Source organism: Micromys minutus (genome assembly GCF_963924665.1).
Source record: "Micromys minutus genome assembly, chromosome: 4".
Taxonomy (NCBI): Eukaryota; Metazoa; Chordata; class Mammalia; order Rodentia; family Muridae; genus Micromys; species Micromys minutus.
Window position 1 is genome coordinate 30268604 of NC_137973.1, and position 22308 is coordinate 30290911.

The 22308-nt window shown below is 42.2% G+C and overlaps 1 protein-coding gene and 2 pseudogenes across 7 annotated transcripts; 2 read left to right on the forward strand and 1 right to left on the reverse strand.

Annotated features, from left to right (window-relative positions):
* Positions 1–49: 49 nt before the first annotated feature.
* GABPB2 (GA binding protein transcription factor subunit beta 2) lies at positions 50–18449 on the reverse strand (the record flags this gene model as incomplete). Of its 5 annotated transcripts, none has more annotated exons than XM_080916593.1 (8): positions 50–454; positions 596–726; positions 1893–2078; positions 6773–6868; positions 11665–11815; positions 15727–15921; positions 16643–16810; positions 18342–18449. In XM_080916593.1, 8 exons carry the CDS (start codon positions 18447–18449, stop codon positions 155–157), a joined length of 1335 nt encoding a protein of 444 aa, XP_080772719.1. In that variant the 3' UTR covers positions 50–154. The 5 variants fall into 5 exon arrangements, with proteins under 5 accessions (XP_080772719.1, XP_080772718.1, XP_080772721.1 ...); XM_080916592.1 differs by having other exon boundaries at positions 16643–16840; XM_080916595.1 differs by lacking the exon at positions 16643–16810.
* On the forward strand, positions 4706–4910 carry LOC308420527 (protein transport protein Sec61 subunit gamma-like; annotated as a pseudogene). The gene has a single exon. The product of its transcript is annotated as a protein transport protein Sec61 subunit gamma-like (transcript).
* Positions 18450–20162: 1713 nt separating the features above from the next.
* On the forward strand, positions 20163–20412 carry LOC308419456 (small ribosomal subunit protein eS27-like; annotated as a pseudogene). The gene has a single exon. The product of its transcript is annotated as a small ribosomal subunit protein eS27-like (transcript).
* Positions 20413–22308: the final 1896 nt, after the last annotated feature.

A 22308-nucleotide genomic window follows, 5' to 3' on the forward strand; every position in this document is an offset into this window, starting at 1 on the left:
GCTGTACATGCAGCCTTCCTAGGCTCAGGCCTTAATTAAGCTCTGCTATTGTTCCCTTCTTAAGGACATTTTAATTTGTGCACAATACTTGCCCTCTGTAATTTCTTCTTAAAAAGAATTAAGATGAAGGAGCACAAGTCGTGGCCATTGGGCGTTAGGAGGAAACAGTTTCTATGGAAACACTAGTGTGAGGCTCCGTGGTCCTTCCTGACTTCATTGCTTGTGTTGCTCTTTCTACCTCTTCTCCTTCTGTCACCACTACAGCATCCACTTCAGCTGCCTCCTCAACCACAGTGAAATCAACGCCGTTGGGCTGCTGCCGAGCCATAGCCTCCAGCTTGAGCCGATACTGCTCTGCCTCCTGCTCTTTCTTGAGGAGCTGGTGTCTGTACTCCTGGGCTCTTCGGTTGGCCTCCTGGAGCTGTTGCTGCAGAAGCTCTCTTTCACTGCCGTCCTGTAAAGCAAACACAATAAGAACCCCTGAGAATGAACTTTCCACACGGAAGACAGAAAAATGAGGAGGGCTTCAACCCCATCACCACAGCACCCACCTCCCTCCTTTCCCCTCGTGCACTGATGAGAACTCATTCATTACCTTCATTTCCTCCACACTGTTTGTCATCTCTGCCATCCTCGGTCTCTTCACCAGAGGCAACTTCTCTTCTTCCTCTTCTTCATCTTCAATTATCGTCTCCTCTGCAACCTGACCAGCAGGCACAGTTAGAACTACAAGCCAAAGCACACCAATGGGAGAAAGTGAGCACACATTATACAAAGAAGGCTTGTTTGATTTTAAGTAGAGAACGGTGAATTTAATATTATATATTGGGAAAGGCTTCTTGTAAGGCAGGCAAGTGTTCTACCATCAAGCCATACCCCATTTCCCCTGACATGTTTTCTATCATCTTTCTTTAGTGTTTGGAATCTCCAGTCACCAGCATGCCACCTGACCCACTGTGATATCTCTTTAATGTCTGGAGTCTCAGCTCTGGGCGCACACAGCCTTAGCCTCAGTGCTCAGGGCAGACGCAGGCACATCTCTCAGCTTGAGCTCAGCCTGGTCTACAGCAGGGCTACAAGACCCTGTCTCTCACAAAGCAAAACTCAAATCAACAGAACACAAGCTTGAAGTCAAAAGGTGAGATGCAGGGCCACAGAGAAATCAGAAAGGTGTCCCAAGCATGAGGGAACCTGAAGGTCACAGCATGAACCTGGCTTACGGAGGAGATTCTGACAGTAGTGGTAGAGATATCTGACTACAAAAGGATTCAAAGATCACAAAGGGAATAGTGCCGGCTGGGTAAAGTTAGATGGCCCTGAGCTAATTTACAAAGGGTTTGCACATGAGTGACCGCTACACCTACATCATCTTCCCTATACAAGAACTGCCATTATGAACATCACAGTGCCTACAGGTTTCCTTACACGATCTATTTTCTAGAGGATGGGGGATAAGACCAAGGTGTGGGAAGGCTTGGTTCCTTCCTTTCTCCCTGACTTGTGGAGGGTGCTCTCTTACAGGGTACACAGCACTCTATGAACTGAGTGCATCCTCAGCCTGTGTGGTGAGATCCTCTTTCACTCTGCAGCCCTGGTGCTGAGTACCTGACTGCCCAGTGTCTGCTGTGTTTCCTGACTTGGTGGCCCACCCTTCCCTGCGGATCCCACAGGCATGCTCACATGTGGACGAGGTGCTCACATTCACTCACAAACTGTCTCCTAGGGAAACTAATGAAGTCTGGGGAGCCTGCTGATTGCTTCTTCTCAGAGCTTCTTCTATCCTCTCCGAGCTTTCCCTTCTCCTGCAATCTGTCTTAATGCCTCAATTTTAGGGGAATATGGCAGATCTAAAATATCTCTAAATAAGCAATTGACTACTGGGTAGAACTCACCTGGCTGTCCATCTTGCATAGTTACAATAAAGGGCTGACCAATGCCTCCAGTAGGGATTGAGGTTTGGATATTACCCAGAGGGACTCCATCAGTCACTATGGTGATGACCCTCTGGCCTCCACTCCCCACCACTTGCTGGATTGAGGAGTCAAGAGAATTTCCTTCTTCGATTTCTTCTAAATCAGCTAGAGATAACAAAAGTGAATTTAAAACATCAAGTTCATTTAATAAAAAAATAAGAGTACACTTTTCTGTTTGAAGAATACATCATCTTCTTTGAAATACCATTCAAAGTATTTTTGAAAAAGAAAAAAATGGTTGAGCTTTTTTTTTTTTTTTTTTTTTTAAAGATTTATTTATTTATTATATATAGGTACACTGTTGCTGTCTTCAGACACACCAGAAGTGGGTATCGGATCCCATTACAGATGGTTGTGAGCCACCATGTGGTTGCTGGGAATTGAACTCAGAACCTCTGGAAGAGCAGTCAGTGCTCTTAGCCACTGAGCCATATCTCCATCCGAGCTTTTTTTTTTTTAATATCTATTTTTCTTTCTTCATTTGATTTTTGTGTTTTGGAGATGGTTGAGTTTTTAAGATAGAGCTTTACTCTGTGCCCAGGCTGCTCAATCTGCCTCAGCCTCCTAAGTGCTAGGATTATAGGACTGAGCAACAATAACTGTTCAGAAAAGCCTTTATAAATAAATCAGAGCAAAAGAGCACAAGGAATTCACTAGAACTGGATTTTCTAAAAATGTCCTAAGATGTTAATAGTGCTCAACAAAGACAGGTTCTAGGTGCAATGTGGCAGCATATCCTGTAATCACAATGTCTGAGGGTGAGGTAGGAGAATCAACATAGAGTTCTAGGCTAGCCTGGGCTATGTAGTGAGATTCTGTTCCAAGAAACAAGCTCAAAAACAGAACAAAACAAACAAACAAACAAAAAAAAAAAACATGAAAGAGAGAGAAAGAGAGAGAGAGAGAGAGAGACACAGAGAGACAGAGAGGAGAGAGAGAGAGGTCCTATGCATATATACATTTTGAAATGTTAGTTCAAATACACTTAAACTTGCCAGGTATAACTATAATCCTCGTATCTGGGAGACAAAGGCATGGGGATCTCAAATTCCAAGCTACATATGGAGTTTGAGGTTAGCCTAGGCTACATGAGTCCTGGTCTCAAATACAACTAAGCTAATACATACACTTTTTAGGAGCAGTGGAGACAGGGTCTCATGTAGTCCAGGATAATGTCAAAGTCAATACACAGCTAAGGATGATCCTTCTGCTTCTATCTCCCAAGTGCTGGAATTACAGGTGTGTGTCACCATGCCTGATTTCCATGGTCTTGTCAGGACCTTGTGAAAGCTAGGTACACACTCATATGAGCTACATCCTAGCCTGTTTCTGTGTGTCTGCTAAATTTTTTTGTTTGGGGGCCAGCATCATCAGCTTTAACAGGGTAATAGGCATTGGGATTTTCCCATAGTATGATAGGCTGCATTTCCCCAAGATCTTAGAATCATTTTTAGGCAGCATCTTGAAAGTCTAAATAAATCTATAAAACTTGGGGGGAAAAAAAACTAAATTAGTATAGATAATTTAAGAATACGGGAATTTGGGACTGAAGAGATGATCAGTGGTTAAGATCACTGACTGCTCTTCCAGAGGTTCTGAGTTCAATTCCCAACAACCACATGATGGCTCACAACCATCTGTAATGGGATCTGATGCCCTCTTCTGGTGTGTTGAAGACAGCAACAGTGTTCCCACATACATAAAATAAATAAATCTCTTTAAAATAAAAAGAATATGGGAATTTACAGCAAATAGTGAATGGGTTAAGTCTAACAGACAGGCTTTCCTACCCGACACACCTTATAAACAAGAGCTGCCCCACAGTGCTCACTGTGCTCCAGGGCAGTCCTGAGCGTCTACACACGTCAGTGCAGGTGACACTGGTTGGTCAATAACCCATACATAGGCCATGCACTGCTAGAGCAAGTAATGCCCGCCACTCCTGAATGCCTTTGTAGCGGGAGTCACAGAGAACTCTGAATAAGTGGCACTGGTCCATCCATAGGAGACACAGAAGGAAACTCAATGAAAATAATCTGGTTGCACCTCATGGAAAAGAAGAATAAACCGGGTGTGATGGCATGCACCTGTAATTGTTGTACTTGGGAGGTAAAGGCAAGGGAATAAAACCCTAATTCAGAAACAACAAAACAATCAAATGATCCCGATCCAAAGAAACCACAAAGAACTGTTGAATGTCATGGTGGAAATCTAAAACCACCTCCATGCCAGATGAAGACAATAACAACCTGGAGAATGTAAGTGATTTACTCCAAACCAGCGAGCAAACTAAAACAGTAAGGATCGCTTACCATAGTATGTTTCTATTAATATTCTGCCACACCACTAACTTGTACATATCCAAGTTAAAAAAATATTTTTTTGAGACAGGGTCTATGTAGTCCTAGAACTCACTATGTAGATCAGGCTGGCCTCAGACTCACAGATTAGAGATCTGCCTGCATCCTTTTCCTGAGAATTAGGTTCAAAGGTAAGCATCACCACTCCCAACCTGAGAAATTACCTTATATACCCAGTTTTTGTTGGTTTTGGGTTTTTTTTTCAACCCTTTATCTCACACACACACACACACACTTCACCCCAACACTAGACAGGAGAGAACTAAGGATAGACAGGAGAGAAATGTTAAAAAAGACCAGCTTCCAGTTCCTTGGGCTCAAGTCTCTCTTAAGCTACGTGCCTCTACTGTCTTGCACCCCCATCCCACAAACATGGATCAAGTAATGCAGTTTGTTGAGCCAAGTCAGCAGTTTGTAAAGGGCTTTGGTTCAGCTGGTTAAAAGATGTACCAAACCCGATAGAAAAGAATTCCAGATCGCCATGGCCACAGCGATAGGATTTGCTATCATGGGATTCGTTGGCTTCCTTGTGAAACTGATCCACATCCCTATTAATAACATTACTGTGGGTGGCTGAGTCTTTTCTCATGTGGGACTAGTGAATCAATGAGGGGGTGACAAACTCATGAAGGAAAACATTGCCTGGATGCTTTGTGGTTTTTGTCTCTTTCCACCTTCCTATGAGGTTTTCTATTTCTAAATGAAAATAATTTCAAAAGAAATATTTTTTCCATAATAAAAAAAATCCAATTTCTTTCCTTTTGTTTCTTCTTTGACCACAGCTACTAAGAAACTGCAACCAACCTCTCTAATGATCAACAACCACCCACCTCACTACTTAGGGCCCTAGCATTTATAGACTCCTGAAAAGTTCCCACAATTCCAAATGTCACGCCACTGCAGAAACATGTCTGCTAGAGAACGAGGCATTAAATCATGGTCAGCTGCATTGGCCAGTCTTCAGCAGTCCACCACCCCACACCTAGAGTTAAAATGAAAGCACCTTCTTATAGTAGTTATTGAAAATGTCTAGTGGGGCTGGAGAGATGGCTCAGCGATTAACACTGGCTGCTCTTGGAAAGGACCTGGGTTCAGTTCTCACTACCCACTATCTCATAACCACTGTAACTCCAGTTCCAGAGGATCTGACACAGTCTTTTGGCCTCCTTGGCACACACACAGGACGTAGGCATGCAGGCAAACAAACACTCATGCCTATGAAACTTAAGAAAAATGATTGGGAGTGAAGGGAAGTTCTCATCACCCAAATGTCAATGCAAGAATGATGTCACTTCAGGGAGAGTTTTGGTTTTGTGGATGTGTTTGTTTTAATCCCAGGTGTTGGGTAAGAGGCTGCTTCACAGGTGATTATGATTTGCCTCCTGCATAGCAGCAGTATAATTTTTGCCAGCTGTGGATAGTTTAATTCTGGGGACGGGAGAAAAGAGAGCGCTCCAGAGGGCCGATGGCAGCCGCTGTGGTTTGATGAGAAAGGGTTGGAGATATCCTGACAAAGACTGGACTTGTCCCCATGGCTCCCAATGCTAATCAGCAGGAAGTAGTCAAAAGAGATCTATGTCCCCTTCTTTCTCTCCTACCTAGTGTTGGGGACTTGAAAGGGATTAGAATGGAATAAGGGTTGGAAGGAAGGTAGAGGTATAAAAACACAATAAAATAGTAAAAGAAAAAAAAAAAAGCCGAGATGTCACAACATGGCTGTCATTAAGAAAGAGCAGGCAACCAGACCCTTCTGGGGTTTACAGGAGCGTACTTCCTCCAATTATCTGCTCCCAGCTATATGAATTCCCAAGACTTTTCTTCACAAGTTATATAACTTCTTCAGTGGCCATGTAACTCGACATTTAAAAATTAAAAAAAAAAATGTTTACTTTATGAGTGTGTGGTGCACCCAAAGGCCATAATGATGTGTAGGAATTGGTTCAAATTGGTTTTCTATCTGCCATGTGAGTTCCTGGGTTGTTAGGCCTGGTGGGAGCACTCACCTGCTGAGCCACATTACTGTTTTAGTTATCAGAAGAGTGTTCTGCCACACATATGCCCAGCAACACTGGAAATGCCAGAACTTACTCCCAGCCATGTTCAAGCACACGTGGTATGACGAGGAGCAGAAGCCAGACTGTGGGGTCAATATTCTACTTTTCCTTCTTTTCTTCTTTCCTCTCCTTTCTTTGTTTCTTCCTTTCTTTCATTTTTTTAGATGTGGTTTCTCTGAGTAGCCCTGGCTATCCTGGAATACTATCTATAGACCAGGCTGTCCTTAAACTCACAAAGATCTGCCTGCCTCTGCCTCCCAACTACTGGGATTAAAGTGTGTGCCACGATACCTGGTAGAGTTCTTTGATATTTCATATAATTTAAAGCTGCTGGAGAATTAAAAACAAAAGAAACTGTAATCCATTCAGCAGATTGACCATCAAGCTGTGGCTCTGAGAAAGACGGACAAGGGGGCTGATGCCTGAGCGAGGGCTGCAAGTGTGGTCAGTCCTGAGGTGGTAGGATTTGACCCCTGCAATGCTAAGGCACAGGGTCAGCAAATCCATTAGAAAGGGAAAATGAGGTCCAGTGGAAAGGAGAAGCAAAGGACATCAAATCCTTGGCCTTTATTCCATCCTTACTGTGTTTCCTAATCCAAATGGATTTCATCAGATTGTGTTGTTAAAATTCTTTTAAGGCTGAGATGGCTCAGCAGGTAAAGGTGCTTGCTGCCAAGCTTGATGACCCCAGTTTGAGCCTTAGAACCCAAATGGTGGAAGGGAGAAGGTCACCTCTTGAGACCTATCGTCCAACTCCACACATGCTCCAGCATGTCCCACTCTCTCCACAAAATAAATATTAAAAAATTTTAAAACCTTTAAGGCTTAAACAAAACTGACAGCAGTAGATTAATTCAATGTGCTTGGCAAAGCCTACTACATCCCGTATGTATTGTCCACTGCCAGTGCCAGGATCAGGACCAGCAGGACATGATATCACCTATGCCCAAGGCCTCCATGCAGCTCTCCTAGGCAGCAGGCTTACAGAGCATACTGAGGGCACGGGCTCCTGGGCTGCACTACCGCACTGTCCATTGGCAGATAATGACGGAAAAGGACAGACTTACAGAGCACACATGCTTAGGAGCCTCAAGTTTTGAACCTGGATAAAGAATTGGAAATACCTATGGTCTCAGCACTCCAGAGCGGAGCCAGGCAAACGGCTCACTACAAGTCTAAGGCCATCTTAAACTACACAGTGAAAATCTGTCTCAAATAAACATATTTTCCCCAAACTTTACGTTTTATTTATTTAGCTTTGCTTTTTGAAACAGGGCCTTATGTAGCACAGGCTGGCCACAAACTTGCCATGTAGCCAAGCCTGGCTTTGAACTCTGATTCTTCTGCCATCACCTTCTAAGTGTTGGACTGTAACCATGCACCTCCATATCTAATACAAGCCTCATGTTTCCAATTCCAAATGCCCAACAATGCTTTAGATGAATGCTTTGAAAACCACTATTACCTACTTTAACCATAACATGATGTGCTTGTAAAAATTGTGCGGAGTGTTTTACTCATGTATCTGTTGCTGTTCTCACAGCAAACATCAGTGAATTAGTGCTGACAATAAACTGGTCTAACTCAACATTTCTGCAGAAGTACACATTTTATGTAATGAGTTTCATTTCCCTTTGGTCTTTTATAATAATTTCAGAGATTATGGCAAGCATCAACGTATTTTCCCCCAAATCCAGCCTTATTTGCCCTGTTTTGTGATGATGGACCTGGACCCCAATGACACTTGTCAGCTAACAGGGAATTAAGTCAATACAGGTTGCAGCTGCCAGGACTGCTGCACTATGAATGCAGCTCTGCTGGTATCGTGCTTGTCTCCCTAGAACATCTGAAGCCCTGGTTTCTATTCCCAGCAGGGTGAGGCATAAAACTGTAAACCAGCATTCAGAACACAGAGGCTGGAGGGTCCTAAGTTCAAGGTCATCTTTGGCTATACAAGTTGCAGGTGAGCTCAGGCTAAATGAGACTATCTTAAGAACAAGGAACATATAAATATATGCATATTTATTTACATGTATAACTATATTTTGGGGGAAGAATAGTTTGTTGAATACATTATAAGAGAGCGTGGGCTAGATAGTACCCAGAGCACAGCCTACAGCCTGTTGGTAATTCTTTTGTAGGTAGTGTATGCTTACACAGAAGCAGATGTCAGCTTCAGATGCTGCTACCCAGGAAGTGGCCAATTTGTTCTCCTGAAATAGAACCTGGGACACCCTGATTAAGCCAGGCTGGTCTCCTTTTATTTGTCTTTATTTTCCCATACAGGGTTCTCTGTGTAGATCTGGCTGTCCTGGATCTCACTCTGTAGACCAGGCTGGCCATAAACTCAGAGCTCTGTCTGCCTCTGCCTCCCAAGTGCTGGGATTAAAGGTGTGTGCTGATCTCTTTTTATGTGAGGCCATCATGGTCTACATAACAAGTTTCAGGACAGCCAGGACTACATAGAGATCCTGTCTGAAAAAAAAGTCCAAAAATGAACTGAAAAAAACCAAGTGTTTGGTGGCGCACACAGTGTTTGGGAGGCAGATGAGGATTCCTGAGTCCCAGGACAACCAGGGTTATCTACAGTGAAACCCTGTCTCAACAACAAACAAAGCTAACTTATGAGATTACACATGAAGCTCACTGTTGGCTTCTGGTGGGTTTCACATTGTTACCTCTCCCCCTGGTCCTCCCCTGGCTTCTAGCTCATGACTTTCCTGCTTCAGTCTTACCACTCCAGCCCTCATTGGCATTTTTTTTCTGATTTTATTGGATATATTTTATTCACATTTCAGATGTTATCCCCTTTCCCAGATTCCCCTCCATATCCCCAATCCCATCAATCCTCCCCCTGCTTCTATGAAGGTGTCCACCCACCCACCCCCTTCTGCCTCCCCACCCTGACATTCCCCTACACTACAGCATCAAGCCTTGGCAAGACCAAGGGTTTCTCCTCCCATTGATGCCCAACAAGGCCATCCTCTGCTACAAGTGCAGCTGGAGCTCTTTGGATAGTGGTTTAATCACTGGAAGCTTTTATTTGCCATTTCGTCTTCAAAGTAATTTAAGATCCTTCCTTTGACATACTTGCCTGGGAATATAGTTACTCTAATTTTTCTTTAGGTACTAGGATTGAATCCAGTGTCTTGTACATGGTAGGCAAGAGTTCTAAGAGAGAGCCATGTTCCCAGCTCAGTTATTTATTTTTATTCATTTGCTTTTACATATTTTCTATTTATTTATTGAAGACAGATTCTCATTATGTAGTTCAGGCTGGCCTGGAACTTCTGGTAGTATTACTGCTGTAGTACTTTTCTGAACGCTGGGAGTACAGAAATATAACACCACATGCTTTACTATTTACTTAGCTTGGGTTTTTTTTGTTTTGGTTTGGTTTTTGTTTGAAATAGGGTCAAACTCAGTAGCTCTGGCTGGCCTGGAACCTGCTATGTAAGGCCTTACACTCAAAGAGCTCTGATTACTGTGTGAGTCCCCATGCTGTCACACCCAGCCTAGTCTTTAATCTAAGTCAGAAACAAACAAACAAACAAAAAAATTAGCCAAGAATTAGGAATTTATTTGAGGTTGCAAGTTCCTCTATTACATACAGAACACATATTTTTAAAAGAAAATGTTAAAAATAAACTCATTTGCTCTTTTTTAGAGTTTAAAATATGCAATCTCAGGCTAGATGTGTAGCAAACACCTGTATACTAGGACTGGGAAGGTGGAGGGACTATCCTAGGTGTGCAGGCAGGGGGACTACAAATTCAAGGCCATTCTAGTCTATAAGACCTTGTCTTAGCACTACTCTATCTAGCCCCAGAAACCACGCAGATGTCAGTTGACTGAACTAAGTACTTTCTCTGCTTTTAATAATATAAGCACATACACACAACATTTATCCCAACCCAGAAATCTCAGTGATGAGGGCTAACGTATGCCAGTTTAAATCACATAATGAAACAAAATCAAACAAAAGCTACACACAAACAAACAACATATATGCTCATGAACAAATGGAGTTTAGGTTTTTCCATTTGTTTCAAAACAGGGTTTCTCCTCCCAAGTGCTGATGTCAAAGGAATGAGACACCATTACCTGGCTTACAAATTAAGTTTACTCTATTTAAATAATTACATGTGCCTCTTTTATATTAAGATTTCAACAGCCACTAATTTTTATTTTATTTTGATTGTTACTGTTTTAAACTAAGAATAGTTAATTATTTCCCTTAGAAGTACCACACCTAGATACCGTTATATTTTCATTTTAGGGTCAGGTATAGCTTTTTTTCCCCCTTAAATTACACCTTCTTTGTGCTACGGTTACATGGATGTGCTGCTTATGCAGTAATGGAACGTGAACCTGGGCTGGTACATGCTGGGCAAGCACTGTAATACCAGGCTACATGTTAGCTAAAGCATAACCTTTGTTTGCTGTTTGTTTAACTGCTGCTTTATTATAGAACAGGTTGTCCTGGAAGAGAGAGATCCGTCTTGCTCTGCTTCCTGAGTGCCAAGATTAAAGATGTGCAGCAAGTCACTGAGACTTCTGAGATGGGTTTAAGGTAGTAAATCTTAGCCTTAAATTCCTGACCCTCCTACATCCTCCTTCTGGACTGTTGGAATTATAGGCATGTGTCACCAAACTGGGTGAGGTATAACCTTTTCTTTATTTAAAAGACATTTTTTTGGAGGCACAACTTTTTGACAGATAAATCTGTAGAACATTTCATTTTTAACAATGTTCATTTTTATTCCCTTGACTATAATTCCCCACAATCTTCCTTTTTTAAAAAAGAAAAATTTCTTGGCTTTTAAAGTTATTATAAATTGGTCTGTGGTGGTTCATAGCTGTAGTCCCAGCAATTAAGAGGCTGAGGCAGGAAGACTGCTACAAATTCAAGGCCAGCATTAACTATAGAATTAGGCCAAGGCCCTCCTGCAATACAGTGAGACCCTCCCTTAAATAAACCAAAGAAACAGTAAACAGAAAAAAGGAGGGCTGTGAATACAGCTCGTGTGTGGGACCCTAGGTTCAATGTCTACACTGAAAATCAAGAGTCTGAGGAAGGCTTTACTTTTAATTAGAGATGTAGTCTACAGCCTCACACGTGCAGCACGTGTTCTGTCTCAGAGCTTTGCTCCCAAGCATTTTGGGGAGTATTTTTTATAAGAGTAGGTACAAGACAGAATATCCATTTATGTCTAAGAAACTAGGATTCTGCTCATTTTTAAGCCGAAAAAGAATGCCTCATTATCAGAACATTACCTGAGGTTGCTTTGGTGTTGGCTGAAGAAACAAAGCTAGCGAGGTTAACGACCTCTCCAGAGGTGAAGATGAAGGGAGCAGTCACAGTCACAGGGTTGGCCACTGGGTTGGCTCTCTCGGGGTTAGTGTTCACCTGATTCTGCATTGCTTCCTGCCAAACAAAGCAGGTAGCTTCAAAGTCAGCACACGTTAATCACACAGTCACTGAACCACAGACCTGACCTCCCTCCCCTGCTCCATCCAGCAGAACTAGTCTGCTATACGATGTTCAGGGAGCTAAGGACTCTCATTAAGACTACAGCTTTTCTCAAAATGAAGCAACTCATGTTAGCTTGCTTCCCCAAGCTTGTTTCTAATTGAGAAAGCAAAGGTGTATTATTCACAAAGCCTTCAACATGCTTCACTTAACTGCTCTGAATTTTAACTTGAAAACAAAAAAGGAAAAAAAAAAAAGGGAACTGGTCTGGTCTGTATAGTCTAAAAGTTATCTGCAGCACTAATATCCTGTGATCAATTATCTACAAGACAAGATGCTAGCGGGAGATCCCTACAGAGCAAAATACTCTCTAGAGCTTTATCCTACAGCATGTTCCATTCTGCCACTGGAGAAATTCCTAAGAGAACATATAACAAGCAGATAAATGAGTAGCAGATTTTGAAGTCTAGTTCCATATGCTACACACTTGCTTCCAAGGATTTCTGCTCAATTTGGTGAAAAGATGCTTATCTTTTATTTTTACTTTCAGAAGTTTTCTACAAACATGATAACTACCAAAAAGTCCAGTTATGAAAGGACTTTGAACAATAACTCAACGTTGAGGAGAAAAACCACTCTTGAAAACCAGCTGTCATGAAAAACAAACAAAACCCAAAATGCACAAACAGCTATTTTCATATGTAATTACCCCCTTGACAAAGAACTTCAATTGAAACAGATTCTTCCTTTTCCGGATACTGTTAAATTCTTTCTTCAGTCTGTGATTCCTAACCTCCACAGCTTCCGCAGTGGAAGCTCTCCCTGGCAGGCTTGCCTAGCCTGAGGAAAGCAATCATATGCTACTTAGCGCTGTCTTCTCCATCCAATGCACTCTCAGATTACCTTTGTAAACAAGCAAACCAATCCTGGGTTTAAGTTTCTAAATCCAGATGTGCTGGTTCAAACTTGTATTCCCAGAACTCTAGAAACTGAGACAGGAGAATCGCTTTGAGTTTGAGGCCAGCATGGTCTTCAGAGCAAGTGCCACATGATGCAAGATCCAAGTGCCACATCTTTCATCTCCCATTCAATAAACAAAACAAAACAACAACAACAAAAACAACCAACCAAACAAAAAAAAAACCCACTTCTGTCTGGGGTAGTGGTACATAGCTTTAATCCCAGCACTCAGAAGGTAGAGGCATGTGGACCTTGATAAACTTAAGGACAGCTGGGTCTAAAAAGTTACTTCTAGGAAAACCAGAGCTACACAGAGAGACCAGTTCATAAAACAATACAAAACAAAACAAAGCTTCTATGATGTTCCCACTGCCCACAGAGACCATCATCTCACTAGCTGCATGGTACTAGCCATATGAGAAGCTCACATGCAGACCCAGCCTGCCTGCTAAGTACCTGTCGTCCCACACCCCAGGTCCATTGCTCCTCTACACACACAACTACTTTTTTTTTTTTCTTTAACATTTCCTGTTCTTTCACATATTTTTTTTTTTTTGTTTGCACTTTTCTAGCATGGACTTTTTATTTAATTTTTTAAAGATTTTAAAAAATTACTTATTTTATGTGAGTATACTGTAGCTGTCTTCAGAAACACCAGATAAGGGCAACGATCCCATTACAGATGGTGTGAGCCACTATGTGGTTGCTGGGAATTGAACTCAGGACCTCTGGAAGAGTATAGTCAGTGCTCTTAACCACTGAGCCATCTCTCCAGCCCTGAATTGTTTTTTTCTTAATAATGATACAACAACATTACTTTTCTTTGTATATGTGTGTGGGAGGGGTTATGCATGTGGGCCCAGAAAAGCAAACCCAGCTCATTACACTTGGCAGGTACCTTTACTGAGTCAGTTCACTGACCTGATTAAATGTTTTTTGCTCTCAAATGTATTTATTTAATATTATTAGACTGGATTATTATTATTTTAGACTGGATCTCTCTGTGTGACTCTGGATGTTTGGGGACTCAGTATGGAGACTGGACTGGTCTAAAATTCAGAGATACACCTGCCTCTGCCTCCTGGGCTGTGATTAAAGGTGTGTGCCACCATGCTTGGCTCTGCATGTTTTTAGTTGGTGTGCATGTACCGTTAGTGTCAGCTCTCACTTTCTAGCATGTGGGTTCCAGGGAATGAACCCAGGCTTGTCTGGCTTGGCAGCAAACACCCTTACCCACTGAGCCATCTCACTGGCCCCTAAATTTAAGTTGGTTTTGTCTTTGATTTTGAGACTGGATTTACTTTGTAGACCAGACTAGCCTTGAACTCAGAGCTCTACTTGCCTCTGCTTCCCTGGTCCTGGGATCAAGACATGTGCTACCACCACCCAGTGAGTTTGCACTTCTAATCCTTATACCTCCACCTCCAAATGGTGGGATTCTATACACATGTGCCACATTGCCTAGAGAGTGTCTCTCTCTCTCTCTCTCTCTCTCTCTCTGTGTGTGTGTGTGTGTGTGAGAGAGAGAGAGAGAGAGAGAGAGAGAGAGAGAGAGAGAGAGAGAGAGAGAGAGAGAGAGAGAGAGAGGGAGTGAGGGAGGGAGGGAGGGAGGAAGGATGCATTTGTGTGCATGTGCAGCCAGAAGACAGCCTGAGTCTAGCTCCTCAGATGCTACCTACCTTGTTTTTTTTTTTTTTTTTTTTTTAGATAGGGCCTCTCACTGGTTTGGAGTTCACCAAGTAGGCATGGGTGGTTGGTTGGCTAGCAAGCTCAGGGAACTATCCATCTCTGCTTCCCCAACATTGAGATTATAAGCACATGTTTCCACAGCTAGTTTAAAATATTTTCAATTACAATTTATTTGTTTCATGTGCAGTGTACTAGGCACACATGTGCATGAATTCTAAGGCATGTTCCTCCAATCTCTAACATTCCCTCTCTCTAAATCAGAACATCTGCTCCAGAAAGGAAGGAGGCTGAGCAGCCTTTGGTGCAAACAGGAGGTAAGCAAAAGCCCATATATCAGAGAAGAACAGATGCCTGAAAGATTCTTCAGGGCCCACTAATAGTAAAGGGAGCAAAGAGTTGTGGTTGAGGAGACTCTGAGCAGTAGGAAGAAAAAACGAAGATGCTTGGACTGTGGAGCTGACTGAAAGCTGGGCAGGTCTCAGACCAGAAAAGGTCTGTGGACTTCTGCTTTGCAATGTCAGTCAGCACTGAGTATTTCCACAACGTTGTTTCTAGTCACTGAATGACTCAGGACTTTATAGAATCCTATTTTTAAAAAAGAGAGAGAGAGAGAGAGAGAGAGAGAGAGAGAGAGAGAGAGAGAGAGAGAGAGAGAGAGAGAGAGAGAGAGAGAGAAAGAAAGAAACCCTAAGTGCAGGTCTACTTGAGAGGCTAGCTTTAGCTTTGGCTTCATAGTGAGACTCTGACTCAAACAAAGGTAGTACACATCTGTGATTCCAGCATATGTGAGGCAGGAAGGCTACAAGTCATCTTTAGCTACATTCAAAACTTGAGATCACCCTGGGCTACTTGAGTTCCTGTCCCAACTGAAAAAAAAATTAATGAGAGAGAGGTACCAATACAGAGTCACATGATTAAGACATGCTAGAATTTGATAAACTGGGGAGAAATTTTATTTTTTTTAAAGATTTATTTATTTATTATACATGAGTACACTATAGCTGTCTTCAGACATGCCAGAAGAGGGCATCAGATCCAATTATAGATGATAGTGAGTCACCATGTGGTTGCTGGGATTTTATCTCAGGACCTCTAGAAGAGCAGTCAGTGCTCTTAACTGCTGAGCCATTTCTCCAGCCCAGGAAATTCTATTTTAATTCAGCTCCCTCAAAATAATCTATAAATTAGTGTACTTTTGGAAATATAAAGGAACATACCTGAAGCATGACCAAAATCTCAGTATTGTTTTTCTCCAGTGCTATGTCAAAGGCAGACTTATCGAATTTGCTAAAAGCATGGACATCAGCTCCATATTTGATAAGTAACTCGACAACATCTCGGTGGTGGTGCTCCGTGGCCCAGTGCAGAGCTGTCATCTGTAGCATGTCCTTGGCATTCACATCAGCACCACTCTGTTGTAAGAAAGCAACTGTTCAATATGTGTAAGATCCCGTTAGCAAACAGAGACATTTAACGTTACTTCTCACTTAAGGACTATCAGGGGAGAAGTATTTCTCAAGTCCTCCTGAATGCTGACACATTATGCTTTCATTGAATGGGTTTGCTAAGGACATTACTGGGAAATTTTCACAGATGGTTGAGGAAGGGGAAGGAACAGATTTTGTTGCATTTATTAGCAGAAAGCTGAGTAGGACCTGAAAAAATAGATTTAAGTACAGAGAACACCTACAGAAAAGGAACAAAGAAAAATCAATAAAATCTGTTTAGCCTTTTAAAAAAAAAATCAAAACAAAATCATCTCCATGATGAAGTCTTGAAACATGGTTTCCATGAATAACATAAATAATAAATAAATAAATAAATAAATAAATAAATAAATAAATAAATAAAATTGCCACTCAGTGACCACCTACACTAGGTCTTTCTAGACCACTTTCCTACTGTATTTAAAAGGGGGGGTGGACAAAGAAATGTCTGTCATATAGCATAGTCTGTCCACTATTCTTTTGTGTTTGTTTTTCAAGACAGGGTTTCTCTGTGTAGCCTTGGCTGTCCTGGAACTCACTCTGCAGATCAGGCTGGTTTAGAACTCAGAGATCTGCCTGCCTCTACCTGCGGGAATTAAAGGTGTGTGTCACCACCTACAGGCTCCCACCATCATTCTTGCTTTACCCTAACAAGCAGTTCCACAATGTGAGCATGTCCATCAGCTGCAGCCATATGCAAAGGGGTCCTGTCCACTTTGGTCCGGGCATCCCTGCTAACGCCAGCTCGAAGGAGCACTTCTGCTGTGGAATAATGACCATACTGGGCTGCAAGGTGAAGCGGTGACGTTCCAAGCTGTGGGAAGATAACACTCATTGTGAAGAACTATCCTTTCTGGGTAGAAAAATATGCACAAGAAATGAATCCTATAGTACTGATCCTTGGAGAAAACATTTTTCTGGACTGATAGACTAAAAAAAAAATAGGATTTTAGAATTAATAAACTGAGGCTGCAGAGAACAGTGGGTAAGAGCATCCATCCTGGTGACTCACAGCGGTTATCCCGGCGGTTGGTGATCCAGCACCCTACCCTCTAAGGGCACCTGGACTCACTCACATGTACATACCCCACATAGCCATACTCATGTATACATCACTAAGAACAACAAAATAAATAAAAGTGCTATTAATGGAAGACAAAGAGGCCACACATTGAATAACTGTGAAGCATGGTGATTTTAGGTGAGATAGAGCTGCTGAGTAAGACTCACTAGAAGACAGGATTTTAAACATGGCTCACAAGATTCTTTTCTTTTTTTCTTTAATATCAGAAAGAATATTCTGAGGTGGGCATGGTGGCAGAGGTAGGCAGATCTCTGTGAGATGAAATCCAAGGACACCCAGGGCTTATTGAGAGACCCTGTCTCAAAACAAACAAATATATGAACCAGTAGGACCCTGAGGTTATGATGTATTCAAACCATAACAGTCATCACTCCATCGTCAAAATTAGTAACGTCCCACACTATTACACAGACCCGAACCTTCTGAAGCGCTTTGTTTTAAAGTCGGTTGATAGGTTCATTATACCAAACTTTTTTTTTAAGATTCATTTATTTAATGTATATGAGCATCCTGTCACTGATACACCGGAAGAGGGCATTGGATCCCATTATAGATGGTTGTAAGACACCATGTGGTTGCTGGGGATTGGACATCTGGAAGAGCAGTCAGTGCTCTTAACCACTGAGCCATCTCTCCAGCCCCAAACTTTTGGTGTTTGTTTGTTTTCTTAAGACAGGGTTTTTCTGTGTAGCACTGGCTGTCCTGGAACTTGCTCTGTAGACCAAGCTGGTTTCTCAAACTCAGTGCTTCAATAAAAGATGTATACCATTCTGCCTGGTATCTGTAATATTATTTGCATGTGTGTGTATGCATGTATACCCAGGTATATGTGTATGAGGGTCAGAGGACAATTTTTAGGAAATTATTTGTTTGTTTGTTTGTTTGACACAGAGTCTCATTATGTAGTTTTTTAGACTTCTTAGAGATTACTATGTAGACCTGGTTGGCCTCAACCTCAAAGAGGTCTTCCTGCCCCTGCCTCTCAAGTTCTAGGACTAAAGGCATGAACCATTATATCTGCAAACTAAAATATCAAAAATAAAAGGGAAAACTCCCCAGTATTTAACAGCTACAATTACTACCTATATAGTCATAGACTTTTCAAATTGGAAACCTAACAGGGAACCTACACACAGAGGTGAAACAAATCTTTTCTTTTAGAAGGAATGACACAGGAGCTGAAGAGAGCTCCACATCTGCTCAGCCTTAGGGACTGGTTAAGGCACACATGGGACACCACTGGGCCTTTGGCTAAGCTTACCCAGTCTGTGGTGAATGGAGCCCCATTTGCCATCAGCGTCCTCACTTCATCGTCTTGGCCTTTCCTTGCAGCTTCTAGCAGCCTCTTCCCCAAGTCCACCAGAGACATCTTTATGCATAGAAACAAAAGTTTCCAGGTAGCTGCAATTCAAACACAAGGGAAGCAGTTGTCTGTAATGTTTTCTTGCTTTTTGTTGTTTTCTCTAAGACATGGTGGTTTTGCCCTACTGTTTAGGCTGACCTAATAGAACTAACTCACTATGTAGCCTGTGGAAGCACAGAACTCAAAAGTCCTGCTTCCTTCCTCTCAGATGCTAATAGCCACAGTGAAGTGTTTACAAGATGCTTCTGTTTGGGGGACTGGAGTTCATGCAGCCTACACTGGCCTTCAACATTTTATCTTTCTGACTCCACCACCCAAGTGCTGGGATTATAAATTAGTGTCAGCATATCTGGCTCCCTCCCACTCCCAATCCCCCTTTTTTATTCTAAGGCGGTATCTAGTAAACTCACTCCATAGCTTAGGTAGAGCTAGAATTTGTGATCTTCCTGCCTTAACTTCCCAAGTGACTAGGATTATAGGTGTTTGTCACCAAACTCAGTTGTAGAATATATTTTAAAGAATACAGTTTAAATAAAACAGGCTCCCTGATTTCTAAGCAAGGCACAAAAGTACCTATTTGTAAAAACTTTGCTTGAAGGAAGGTTATGAGTTAATCATCTCTCTGTGAGCTCTCCTGCAGCACATGACTGGATTGTGTGAGAAGGGCATGATTGTTTCTCTGGTTCACTCCCAAGAACCTATATAGGGGAGGAAAGGGTTTATTCAGCTTACACTTCCACATTGCTGTTCATCACTAAAGGAAGTCAGGACTGGAACTCAAATAGGTCAGGAAGCAGGAGCTGATGCAGAGGCCATGGAGGGATGTTACTTACTGGCTTGCTTCCTATGGCTTGCTCAGCTTGCTTTCTTATAGAACCCAGGTCTACCAGCCCAGGGATGGCACCACCCACGATGGGCTGGGTCCTCCCCCCTTGATCACTAGTTGAGAAAATGCCTTACAGCTGGATCTAATGGAGGCATTTCCTCAACTGAGGCTCCTTTCTCTGTGATAACTACAGCTTATGTCAAACTGACACACAAAACCAGTCACTACAGTAGGTAAACTCCCCACTGGCTCAAAATTGAGCAATTCTGATAAAGACTTCCTCAATCTCAATCCAGTTCCTCCACAAGACATACAAGGCCACCTGGCGGCCTGTGAGATGGCTCCACAGGTCAAAGTGCTTTCTACACAAGCTGGGTGACTTGTGTGCGGTCCCCCAGAACTCTAGGTACAAGTGAACTGATTCTGACTGTACGTTGTCCTCTGACCTCTGATACATGCACTGGAGTGTGTTCCCTCCCACATCATTCACAAACAACAATAATACAATAAACAGAATCCTGGGCAGGGCACGTGCAAGTATTCATCTCTGGGAAGCTCTCTCACTCTTGGGAATTTTCATTTTCCCTACTAAGCAGTATCTTCTCTAAACTGAATTGCAAGTGTTAATCTTGTTGTTTTCTAGCTGTGGTGTGATGACGCAATGCCTGTCTAAGTTGAGAGACAGCAACGTTTTCCCGTTTGTAGCCCAAGCTGACCATTAACTCACTGTGTAGCTGAGGATGACCTTCACCTCTTGACCCTCCTGCCTTCACTTCCCAGGTACTGAGAATGTGGGCATGTGACATCACAGGCAGCATGGCCAATGACTTGCTTAGGACAGTATCAAAAGAGTGGTTTAGCCTTTCCTGCGGTGATGACCTCCCTACTAGAACATGCCTCTCGCAAAGGATCTCCTTCATCCCTCTCCGGAAGAGAAGAGGAAACACAAGAAAAAACGCCTGGTGCAGAGCCCCAATTCCTACTTTATGGATGTGAAATGCTCAGGAAGCTATAAAATCACCAAGGTCTTTAGCCATGCACAAACGGTCTTGTGTGTTGGCTGCTCCACTGTCCTGTCAGCCCACAGGTGGAAAAGCAAGGCTGACAGAAGGATGGACGCTCCTCAGGAGGAAGCAGCACTGAAAGCCCCTGATTCAAGATGAGTGGGAACCTTCCCAATAAACACATTTTGGATATAAAAAATAAAAAGAGTAGTTTGTGACTCCTGAGCCACAAAGATTTCAAGTTGGAGACCAACTATCATAAGACACCATCTCAAAAATTAATTGAGGGCTGCTTAGCATGCACAAAGCCTGGGTTAGAGCCAAGCATGGAGATACAAAAGTTCAACACCTTTTATAATATGAATTATAATATATAATATACTATATATAATATAATATAACATAATATGAACTCAGGAATAGGTTGGGTAATTTAGTGAGACTTGCCTCAAACTAAAGAATAGTAAACAAACAGCTCAGTGGTAGAATACTTAACTATGTGCAAGGCTCTAGGTTCAAGTCCCAGTACAACAAAGAATAAGACTTTAAGACTGAAAATTGGACATAGTACAAAATTTCTTTTGATATAGTTTCAGATTTCTCTTTTCAACTAATTTTATTAGTTTTTAACCTATTTGAATTCATGACTAATTTTACCTGAATCTATTTCTATGCAATACCTGTATGCAATAGCCTCTGAAGGTCAGAAAACGGCATCAGATCCCCTGGCACTGAATTTATAGGTGGTTGTGAGCTGCCATGTGGGTCCTCAGGAAGAGCACCCAGTACTATTAACTGCTGAGTCATCTCTCCAAGTCCTTGCAACTATTCCTCCTTTCCCCCAGTGCAGAGGACAAAACCCAGGGTATTACTGGGTAACTAAATTATCAATCTTGCAACTGACTTTTAAATTACCACATTATCTTGTGAGCGATGTAATACAATAGCAGAGTGCATGCGGCTGTATGGACCACAAAAAAATTACCACTTGCCAAGCTTTGGTATAGCATCAAAGAATACCTACCATCATTTAAAAAAAGCTATTAAAAAACTAGGTGTGGCCAGACCTGCTGTCTCATGCCTATAATTCCTGTGTAACTATCTACACAGAAATTCTAAAGAAGTCATGTCCCTCTACTCTACTATCAGACTACTGAGAAAACAAACTTCAAGTAACTCTCAGGTGCCAGGCAGAGAAAGTTGTCACCTCAGAAAGAGATCTCAGTTCTGACAGCTTGTCTGACCTTGCAGGAGACTGGAGCCAATGATAGTAGTTAGGGCCACAGCTTGCCCAGGAGTGAATAGTTAGTTAACATACATACTTTATATTAACCTAAAACTCACATTATATCAGAACCCCAAAGCAAAATGGGGGTGTCACTGGTTCTGTTTCCAGTGTGGCTACACTGAATCAACCCTTCTCTCCTTTTCATTATTAATGATGCATTTAATTGACATATCTGATGATAGGTGGCCAAGCCTACCTTATTAGAGATGCCAGGGGGTCAAGTTCTGACCCTAACATGTACAGTAACAATTTTGGCAAGCCTTAGCCAGGAGAAAACAGTCAGCTATTCATTCCCAATGAAGAGGACAGGTTGAATGAATTCAAGTAGCTGCTGGGGTCACTTTATTCCAGACACTCTTTTGAGACAGAATCGATCTGCAAATCTCTGGCTGTCCTGAAAATATGAATACAAGGCAGGCTTAAAACTCAATAGATCTGCCTGCCTTTGCCTCCTGAGTGCTAGGCATGTGCCAAGATACCCAACTAGGGACTTTTATCTTCCATGTTCACTCTCACCTGCTGTGCTGGTTGTTGTTTTACCTCTCTATATATGATGAAGCAGAGAAACGAGTATTTGGATTTGGTTTTGAGCTCTTGAGAAAGCCTGGCCTTTGGAAATTCTCTGTAATAGGCTTTGTGTATAGTTCTGAGTTGTTTCGGTTCTGTTGAACTATTTGGGTTGTCATACTGCTTGTAAGATAGGAGCCTGGTCAAGTGTGTGTGTGTGTGTGTGTGTGTGTGTGTGCA